At 32.6% G+C, this 11,415-nt stretch overlaps 1 protein-coding gene and 1 pseudogene across 2 annotated transcripts; both read right to left on the bottom strand.

Annotated features, from left to right (window-relative positions):
- Positions 1 to 511: 511 nt before the first annotated feature.
- On the bottom strand, positions 512 to 3,480 carry LOC106342107 (enolase-phosphatase E1-like). Of its 2 annotated transcripts, XM_013780941.1 has the most exons (4): positions 3,366 to 3,480; positions 2,371 to 3,225; positions 1,003 to 2,277; positions 512 to 761 (listed from the first exon to the last, which is right to left on the bottom strand). In XM_013780941.1, the coding sequence occupies exons 2-3, from the start codon at positions 3,215 to 3,217 to the stop codon at positions 1,025 to 1,027; spliced, it is 2,100 nt and encodes a 699-aa protein (XP_013636395.1). In that variant the 5' UTR covers positions 3,218 to 3,225; positions 3,366 to 3,480; the 3' UTR covers positions 512 to 761; positions 1,003 to 1,024. The 2 variants fall into 2 exon arrangements, with proteins under 2 accessions (XP_013636395.1, XP_013636393.1); XM_013780939.1 differs by having other exon boundaries at positions 1,003 to 3,225.
- Positions 3,481 to 5,648: 2,168 nt separating this feature from the next.
- On the bottom strand, positions 5,649 to 9,501 carry LOC106338627 (annotated as a pseudogene).
- Positions 9,502 to 11,415: the final 1,914 nt, after the last annotated feature.

Here is an 11,415-nt window from a genome sequence, read left to right as displayed (position 1 = left end):
TTATCACCGTTAATAGTTTGAATGTTTTCGGGTACGATTCGGTTTTTACCGGTTCGCATCAGATTCTTTTCGGATCTGGATTTTTTCGGGTCAGTTCCTTTCAGTTCCGATTGTTTCGGGTAAAAAAAGTTTACACACAAAGGGTTGACCATTCTAGATACAAGATGAACAAATATAAAATAAACCTAAAAGAATAAAATTTCAGGAATAAAAAAAAATGGTTATTCCTTCTCAAATTTAATAAGAAATACTTTTGTTCTTTATTTTTCTACGGAAAAAAAAATGGTAGGAAATGAGAATAAAAAATTATTTCCTGTGAATGGTGATATTTTTTAGAAACGTTAGAGAATGCATTTTTCGCCAAAAAATACTTATAAATTTTCAGTTCGGTTTCAAGTATTTTCAAATCGGTTCCGGTTTGGGTTTTCAAATCCAAGTTAAAATACCCTGGCCTAATTAAAGGCTCCAAATAACTTGAACAACCCACACTTTTTTTTTTTTAGCAACGAACAACACACTCCTAACATCATTAAATTTCAGCAAATCAAATGTTTTGTCACGAAAAGACGAAGATCTCAACAATTACATCGCAAACAAGAAGTCTGGTCTCCAGAAAATACAGATTATTCTCTCGAACTATTACACAGCCTAACTCCCTCTCTACCTAAAAGATCACAAACACCCAAGCAAGATCCTCCAAATTCCATTGAGAGCCACTTCATTGTTTACTTCTCTTCTTGATGACTGCTAATTGTTTTCACCTGAAACCCAAAACAACCAAAAATAATTGAATTCAAACTAAAAAACATACAATCAATGACATGGTATCATCACTCTGTTGTCATGTATGTGAATGGTCACTATGTCTTACCGTCTACATATGTTTACACCTAAGCTATTAACAACACATCAACCTCCAAACCAGTGGAATATATATATAGTAAGCATTAAAGCATGAACCAGCGGAAGCAGTACAGAACAAGTTTAATGAAGCAGATCTACCTGCACCATGCCTGAACCAGAACTACATCTGAGCAGGAAGAGATACCGCTGCTTCCTCCTCGCCTAAAGACACAACATAAGGCTGAACTTTGAATGCTTCAGTGATTGTAAAGCTGAGCTCGTAATTCACAGTTTTCGTCCCAAAGATGTTGAACTTTCCTGCGCTCTTGTAAGCCACTTCGGCATCACCACCCTTCCTAAATACTACTCTAGCCCGGTTTTTCTCCTCGTCAACCTCAGTCTGTGAATCCCTTATTGGTCCAAAATGCCTGAACATTTTACTCAGACTCTTCTCAGAAGGTATTGCATCCGCTTCGGAAAAGTACATTATAAGCTCAGCTGGTGCATTCTCATCAAAGTCCGCCGGTTTGTCTGAAGCTGAAGGAAGAGGGTAACTGATCTGAGACTGTCTTCTTCTGTATGGACGACGAGTCCTTTTGACCTGAGCAGGTTTCAGCTCAACAGGCACAACTTGATAGTTTTCTTTTTCTGTAGCAGCTGGCGTTTGCTCTTCGCCACCGTTATGGATCACCCTGTCAGTCCAGTATGTGTCTCCCATTTCCTCAAACTCAAATGCTTCGGTTCCAACTGCTGCGCTCGAATTGGATCTACCTCTTTTGCTGCTTGCCTTCTCTGGAACAAACTGCTGCGAAGCCGATGAGTTTCGGAAATCTAAGAAAAAGCCAGAGGCGATTTCAGACACAGCGTTCTCTTTTACAGGGTCTGTTGCTGCAGAGTGAAGCTGGGATACAAAGCTCTCAACAGAAAGAGTCTCATCACCAAGGTTACTACTACCCTTGAGAACAGAAGGAGATCCTGCCATCTGACTAGCAGCTCTGGCTATGCATGCACCGATCTTAAAGGAGGGCTTTTGTTCACTCAGGACATCAGCCTTTCGTTTCACACCATTGGTCTTGATATCAGAATCTGTTCCAACTTCAGCATAGTCAGAGTTGTCCGGATTTTCTTCCATTACTGTATCTTCCTGCTGTTGGTTTTGATCGATAATTGGAGCTTCATTAGTCGTGTCACCTTCCTCCCTCCTTGTGTCTTGTTGATCCTTCTCGTCAGATCCCAAAATTGCATCAGAAGCCTCTTCTGGACACTCTGTAGCAACAGGTGCTTCATTGAAATCATTTTCAACACCTTCAGCATGTGAGCTTACTTTACCACCATCCTCCTCGGTGGCAACTTCCTCTGCGGTGAGAGTAGCTTTCTTATCCTCTTTCAAAGATGATAGATTCCCAGATTCAGTTTTGAGGTCTTGTACATTTCCTGACCAAGAGGATACACCACTGAAATCAATAAAGTTGGTAATATCAGACCTTGGATCAAAAAGACCGTTCTGATCCAACTGTTCAATTTCACCTGGAGCAGCATCTTCACTGGAACTCTTTGGATTTGCTGATTCAACTGCCATATCAGCATCATCTTTCCTTTCATCAACTTCCATTCCCTTCACTAAATTGCTGTCAGCTTCAGCAATTGGAACATCTTGGGTTGGTACCATACTTGCACCAGCATCATCCAAAACAAGCTTCTCCAGCGTTTCCTCTTCAGTATAATCGACATCCATGGCTTCTCCATTTTCTTCTTTATGGGTTGTATCTACTTCACCACATGTTTCAGCAGCAGGGTTTTCTTCGTTTGTTTCCTGAGTAGACTCCTCTGGAACTTGCACAGATTCTGAATCCTTACCATTGTTGGTCTCGGATCCAACATTCTCTTCATTCGCCTGTTTGCTATCAACATCCATGTTGGCATCATCACTTCCATCACCTGATTCCTTCTCTTGGCCAGCTTTATCTTCCGCGACAGAAAGCGTCTCACCATCCACTGAGCTTTGTTGGGGCTTCTCAGTTTGAACATTTTGTTCAGCTACATGGTTTGCCTCCTCGTCATTCACTTCATTCTCCTCTTCACCTGCACTTTCACCATTCACCGGCTTCACATCAACAGCTCCAGCATCTCTCTCGGTTTCAGGCTCACCAGTCTTTACAACATCATCAGGGCTAACACCCTTCTCAACGTCATCCTTAGTAACAGAACCAACACCTGAATCAGAAACATCTTCGACGCATGGCTCCTTCACCGGAACATCAACTTCACCATCTAGGGTTTCAGACTTAGAAGCTAACCCTAGTTCCTTACCTGTTTCCTCCAAGGGCGCTTTGCAATCACCAATTGACGCACTTTCTTCTCTCTGTTCCTCCATGGAAGTACCTGTTTTGCAGCTTAAACACTCAGTACATAGATGAATCTCGTCTAAAGAAAGACGAATCCTTTTAACAGAAATCGAGGCAAAGTTGAAGATTTCAAGTGAAATTAACAACGGGAAAGCTGAAAGGGATCGATGGGTTTACCTTTTTTAGATCAAAGGTGAGGCCTTTGGGTCTCTCTCAGTTACAGAGACGAGTGTCGAGAAGAAAGATGAACAAGCGAGTTCTGGAGAGAGAAAAGAGACCTTGATCCTTTTTCGGGATAATGCCTTCAATTCTTTCCTATTTATTTGTAAGTCCTTATTGTTTACAGTTTTAGGATTAAACTTTTCGAAGTTACTAAAAGAACCTTTGGTTATTTCCGTATTTGTGCATTTTGAGTTACGCAAATGTGCGTTTGCTAATACAAAGGTTTTTTATTTTTGGTTGCTGATACAAAGATTATAGAATTTACTTTGCGAGAATGATCGTTTTATAAAATATAACTAGGTAGATGCCCGCGATTTTGCGGGTTTGAATGTTTTGTAACAATATATTTATTATAATTTTTTGAATTAAAGTATGTTTTTATCATTATGTGTTTTTTGTTAGATATTTTTCTAAGAATAATTGTTTAAAAAAAAAGATAATTACGTCTATTTTAAATAATTTTTGATATTTTGTATTGATAATTTTACTAAAATTAGTTATGTATAATATTCATGATTCAGTTTTAACAAAATTACTTAAGTTTTGAAGATATATAATATATACCGAAACTTTTGAAATATTTTATACAGTTTAGACATACTTGATTCCTAAAAATTATTTTTATGAAGCATTATATATATTATATAAATCACATATTTAATTACCATAAATAATTTTGTGCAATATACTTAGGTCGTTTGGATAATAATAAAACTGGTTCTAGAACTTATTTTCTTACTCATAAAATAAAAACAAATTAAAAATCATTAACAAATCAAATTATAATATTATTTTTCAAACTCTCTATATGATCGACACCTAACAAAAATTAATTAAGAGATTTCTTATTTAATATAAAATGAAATTTCAAAATAGATTTTATAAATTAATTTATAAGCTTATATAAATGACTTAAAACTTCTTATCATAATTTATAATTGTATGAATGATTTATAAAGCTTGTATGAATTTTATTAGACATTAATAGTTATTATAATACTTTATATACAAATATAAAGATTTATATGAGAATATAAAATCATTATATCAATTTTAATAAAAAACATTGTTTATTATTTTATGTAGTTTACAAATATATAAAAAATTGATCAAGCATTATTATTCTTTCTATAGTTTCAACAAATAGTTACCACAAATAATTATTTGTAATATTATGTAGATTTTTGCAAGTGATATTCACTGTTTATAAATCGACCAATCAATTTATAACAATATTTTAAGATTTCATAAATGATCGACACAAAAGCGAAAATATCTTAAGTGATTTCTCAATTAATATATAGTATGATAGTAGGATGAGATTTAAAAAAAATATTTTATAAATTAATTTATAAGCTCTTATAGATGACTTACAAACTCTAATGATAATTTTTTTTTTTTGATCAACAAACTCTTATGATAATTTAAAATATACAATAAGCCAAGATAAATAATTTGATAAATGTTTTTATAGATGATTCACTACAAAAAAAAGTTAGTTTAAATCATTTATTTTATATATTTGTATTACTTATAAATGATGTAAAAACATTTGACATCACTTAAATAAATGACTTAGTTTTTGGTGATACAAATAATTTGTATCATTTTGTTCAAAACTGATGTAAAAAATAACAAATATTTCCATCAATTATTTTAAGTGATGTTAGTATGTGTCAATTGTTACAAATGATGTTACTATTTATATCATTTGTTCTAAATGATGTTTGTATTAGTGTCGATTTAATAAATTGATTGCAATTATTTAAATCATTTACTATTACCTGACGTAAAAGTAATATCAGTTTTTGGAAATGATGTTAATAGTAGTATCATTTACAACAAGTGATTTAAAATATTTATATCATTTGTAAATAATTGATGTTAAGCATATATCAGTTCCATAAATGATTTCAAAAATTGTATCATTTACAAAAAAAAATCGATCCAAAATATTGTTATCACTTTTAGATAAATGATGTTAAACATATATCAATTTTAGTAAACGATTTTAATATATTTCACTTATAGAAAATGATACAAAGATTATTTTTATTTACATATTTTTATAATATACGTACATTAATATAAACAAATTTTCATTTTAATAAAGATATATAAAAATAAAATCAAATAATTAGATAAATACACCCAAAACTAATAATTAATGTATTAGAAAGCAAATTACATAGTTGTTCCATCATGCAAGTTCAAAGTTACTGAAAGTATTGTTAAGCACTACCACATCCTCAGCTTGAATATTTCCATCAACACAATCACTCATTTTCGTGAGATACAATTAGACAAAAAATATGTTACTCATTTGAGTATTAATGTAGTACAAGTAAAATATAAATACATTTACCTGATCTGGTGGATCTGGTATGTTGGCAAACGTTGGATTTGGTATATTAGCAAAAGCAACATCAAAACTTGTAGCCCGTGCTCTTACCTAAATATTTAGTTAACATATTAGTTCTATATACCAAAGTATAGTAATGTAATTTAACGAATAAATGATATAATTACATGTTCACCTGTTGAAGTACCAATTATTTGCTGGATGAATGTAGTCATTCCTTTCACTTGATCTGATAATTCACTCACTTGTGTCTTCAACTCAACAACCATTTCAGAATTCTCTACATCTTGTCTATTTGCAGTTGAGCGGCACACTAGTTTGAAGGTGTAGGTCCACGAACAACACGTCTTACTCGTCCTGGACGTTCTGGACCAAAAACTTGAGCATATTCATCGTCCAAGCTAGCTGTAACATTGTTTGTGTTGTGTGGGTTTTGGCTCAACAATGTAGTAAGTGCTTCCTAATAAACAAATAAAAGATAAATATCTAGTATAATTAACTCATCAATCAACAGAATTTTTAAATAAAACTAACCGCACGTTCTTTTGCTTCTTCACATACAAAGCTTCCATTAGGTTATGTGCAAGTCTCGATGAAAAACTTTGCTCGACGTGGTGTTTTCCCCGTCTTGATTTTCTTTGTAAAAATACATGCATAAAAATATACAATATCATTATATTAATTAAACTTGCTTTATACTGAAACTAAATTTACTTACAATCTCATTTTTTCTTCTTGAAAAACTCTTTCTTCCACAGACATAAGGCATGATATGTTTTTTCTGGTTTTCAGTATTCCGCTCTTGCATTTTCTGAAATTTCACATACATAAATAGTTACTTAATATTTTATTTTATATACAACTGATATAATTATTTAACGAATCAACTATACCTTCCAATTTTCAGTGAATCTCATATGGGCAAACTGACCCCATTGATATTCTGGAACCTTTTAAGGTCGATTCTGCAATGTCTCAGTTAGAGTATCTCGCTTATATTCTTTCCAAAGACATAGTTTGACATCCTTGCATCTACTTCCTAATGCACCCATGACAAATGATTTTCTCATTTGTGGATCATCAAACCTGAATTTGGACTGAAAAAATAAAACATACAATGATTCATCAGACCAAAATAATATTTTAAAATAGTTCAAAATTATGACAACTGATAAAGATGTTATGTGTTACCTGAATTAGTTCCCACGTCTTGTTCTTGATGTGAGGACTAACCAACCTCCAATCACTGTAGTTAATGGGTAGCAAATTCACATCATTTCTTAATTGACCTATCCATGATCCTAGTAGACCTCCAGACTCTCCAATTGGTTGACCGCTATCTTCGTCAAAATGCACAATCACTCTACTGTTTTGAAATTTCCAGACATCTTTAGATGTTACCATTTTGCCTTCGATATTTCCATCATTATCTTGTTCATCAGAAAAAATATAAAAATCAAATGAGCATATAATATATATCTTAATTCTAACCATTCCAGTAAAATAAAGTGGATTATCTACGCAAGACAACGTAATAATAAATATTGATTTTCTTGATCTTCAATGTTAATAAGTAGTAAGCAGTATATTCTCTGTTTGATCAAACTCGTTGAACACAAATACAAATAAGTTTCACAAAACTGAATCTTCTTTCTTGCATAAAACAAAAATGTTTGACTAAAACTAACGGTGGCAAAATAATTATGTTTAACAAGGACCTTTGCATATATATCTCTAAAAAACTGACAAAGCTCGACAATGGCTGATGACACATCTGCTGGGAGGAGATTCCGAATTGCAACTGAAAATAAGTCTCTCATTATCACGTGGCAATCATGGCTTTTAAAGCCTGATATCTTTCGACCATTAACATCAACACAACTTGATAAGTTAGAAGCATACACATCTGGTAGTTTTACATTCTTCTTTTAAGTGTCTTTCCCATGGTTGTCAAGAGAAAAACATGCATTTTGATACTTCTCATTATCATTAGGCCACAAGTCATAACGTTTACCTAGCTTCCGAAGATCTTTTCTAGCACTCAGATTATCTTTTGATTGTTTTTGTCACCCAGCAGTGTGTAGGCTAGATTATCAAACACGTTCTTCTCTATATGCATGACATCCAAATTGTGTCGTAGCATTGTAAATTCCCAATAAGGCAGATCAAAAAATATACTTTTTTCTTCCATTGCTGAGTGCTAGATCTTCCACTATCACTTCGATCTCTCTTTCTTCCAACTCCCACTGAAGCATTTTTCTTACCAAGAGTAACATTAATTTGTTCCAATTGATGAATAATTGTAGAACCTGTCAATGTGGCTGGTGGAGGAGCTCTGGTTTCTATTTTTTCGTCAAAATGTGCTATATTCTGACGAAAGCCATGATCTAATGGAAGAAACCGCCGATGACCAATAAAACAATTTTTTCCATGCAGTAAATGTTGCCCGATGCCATCATAGTTACAGCTTGGACAAGCTGATGATGTATATGTATTCCAACCCGACAAATTTCCTAAACCAGGAAAATCGCTAATTGTCCACATGGTAGCTGCTCGCATGTCAAATGTTTGTTTTGTGGAAGCATCTACTGTTTCAATCCCATCAAACCACAACTCCTTCAACTCTTTGATAAGTGGCTGCAAGTAGACATCAATATCATTACCAGGCATGTCTTTTCCAGGAATAACCATAGAAAGGATCATAGATGTCTGCTTCATTGACATCCACGGTGGAAAGTTATAAGGAAATAACATCACTGGCCATATGCTATAACTACTACTCATTGTACCAAATGGATTAAAACCATCAGTTGCCAATCCTAGTCTGACATTTCTTGGATCAGATGCAAATTCAGGATATTTTTGATCAAATTCCTTCCAAGCTCTTCCGTCTCGTGGATGGCGAAGCTTACCATCATTGTTACTAGCAGATGCATGCCATTTCATGTGGATAGCAGTTTTTGATGACATGAATAAACGTTGTAATCGTGGTTTTAGAGGAAAATAACGCAAAACTTTGGCAGGAGCTTTACTTTTTTTGTGTTCTGATCCAGAAACAATGCTCTCTGTAGAATTATTGTTTTTCCAACGAGAGGCTTCACAAACTTTGCATTTTTCCTTTTCTGCATCCGCTTCCCAATATAACATGCAATCATTTGGACATGCATCAATTGATTCATAAGTCATTCTCAATTTGCGAATAAATTTTTTCATGTCATTAAATGAATCTGGCAACTTCGCATGTGTAAAAGCTTCTTTCATCAGATCAAGCACCATGGATATACCCTTGTCACTGATCCCACACATACATTTGATATGGTGCAACTTCAATATAAAAGACAATTTCGTGAACTTACTGCATCCTGGATTGAGCTCTTGGTTATAGTCAGCAAACAACTCATCAAAACCTTCTCCTTTTCCATAATTTCCACTTGAAGTTGATGGTCTTTCAGTGTCCATAGATTGTTCAGACGATCCAAATCCATGTTCAGCATGCATATTGGTACTGATATCAGGAAAAATATCATCCAAAAGATTCAAAGTAGAATCTAATTCAACCTGATTAGTATCAGACGGTAATCTTGCATTCCCTGTGACACATGTATCCTCTCCGTGTAATATCCAGCTCGTGTAAGAATTTAAAAAACCAAAGCATATCAGATCACCTTCGATTTCTTCTTTTGTTTTAGATTTGGCTAGAGTGCAGCGATTACACGGACATTTCACCATGCGTGCATTAGATTTGCCAAAGGCAAATTCGAAGAAATTTTTCACTCCTAATCGGTAATCTTGAGATAAACGTGATTTGTTTATCCATGATTTATCCATCAAAATCTGAAAAATACAAAAAAAAAATGTATATAACTCTTCGCCTTTATAATTTAGAAAAACATATTTAACTCTTAGTCAACTGAAACATGAAGTCAAGTTACCTTATATCGTATGTAGTCTTGATTCTTTGAAATTGCTCATTGGTGATTTCTGAAACTCCGTTGTTTTTCTGAGAAAGAGATAGAAACAACTCTTTTAAGTGCGAAAATAAAATTTTAAATTTGATTACCATCTGTAAAGAAACTTACCTTTCAATTTGTTGTCTCTTAGTATTAAAGCTTTAACTCTTTTATCAAAAGCTAATTTGAGAAGAAGGGGATCAAAAGCTGCAAATAATTAGTTTTGATCCTGAATAACGGTAATGACGGCTAACCCTATTTTCTTTCATTTTTAACACAAATTAATATTTGCTTTATTTATATTTTAAGATAAATTTTAACTAATTTTTTTATCACATGTATCTTATTAATACAAAAATTTATTTCATGGTATATATATATGTACGTATTATTATTAACTAATTTTTCTTGATGTAAATTTTGTATTATTTAATAAGTGATGGCAACAAAGAAAATAACTACATCATTTATTTAATTGATATTAATTATAAATAATAACATCACTTGTTTAAAAGTGAAACCAGTTACAAAAAAATATATCGCTTTATGGAAATGATGTCAAATAAATTAATAAACATATCACTTTTTACAATTGATGGTAAATTATATATATTGGTATCATTTACAAATAAGTAATTTAAAATAGAATCACTTAATTTTGTGATACCATTTAAGTGATCTAATCTATCTCTTTTTTTTTGTAGTGATTTATAAAGCATATAATATGAACTTTAGAAGATGTTAATAGTTATTATGATAATTTGTATAAAATATAATGCTTTTAAATAAGAATATAAAATCATTATATTAATTTATATAAACAGTTTGTTGTTTATTATTTTATGTATTTTATAAACAATTAGTTACCATAAATCATTATTTGTAATATTATGTAAATTATTTGGCAAGTGATATTAATTGGATAGAGACTTACCTTTCTTTTTAGATCTAAATAAAATAAATAAAAATTAAAAATCATCGACCAATCAAATTATAACAATTTTGTAAGAGTTTACCTATGATCGACACGTAAGCAAAAGTCACTAAATTGACTTCTCAATTAATATATAGTAGAATTTTTTTTATTCCTGATTTACATTTAAAAAAAAAATCAAGAACTTCTGATTCGTAATTGGTTATTTCACGATTTTAACATCGCTTTTATAAAAACTGAAATATTCTCTTCTACCCAACATTTTTTTGTAAGATTTTAAATTCAATACATTCCTCTATTATAAAATAATTATGAAAACAATATTATGATACTATATATGTTTCTAAATAATGTAATCATTAATCTTGTGTCCAAACAATAATATAAAACATCCTTAGGAATTCCAGAAGATATTAGCGGATCCAAGTGCAAACTTTTTGCATTTCTGAAAGATAACATAGAGTGAATGGATGGACGGGCAGATGGCTATCAAAATGCAGAAAGGAGGTTCTGATTAAATCTATCTTGTTAGCCCTTCTGACATATGTTATGTCTACTTTCCTGCTCCCTATATGCGAAAACCTTGCTAGTGCTATCGCACAATTTTGGTGGAGCTCGAACCCCCCGAAAGAGAGGGATTCATTGGGCAAAATGGGAAAAGGTCTGCAAACCACGAGAGGAAAACGGGATTGGATTCCGTATGATCCATGAGTTTAACCTTGCTCTACTGGCAAAACAATTATGGAGGTTAGTGCAATA

Source organism: Brassica oleracea, chromosome C4 (assembly GCF_000695525.1).
Source record: "Brassica oleracea var. oleracea cultivar TO1000 chromosome C4, BOL, whole genome shotgun sequence".
Lineage (NCBI taxonomy): Eukaryota > Viridiplantae > Streptophyta > Magnoliopsida > Brassicales > Brassicaceae > Brassica > Brassica oleracea.
This window is presented reverse-complemented; position numbering and strand designations above follow the sequence as displayed.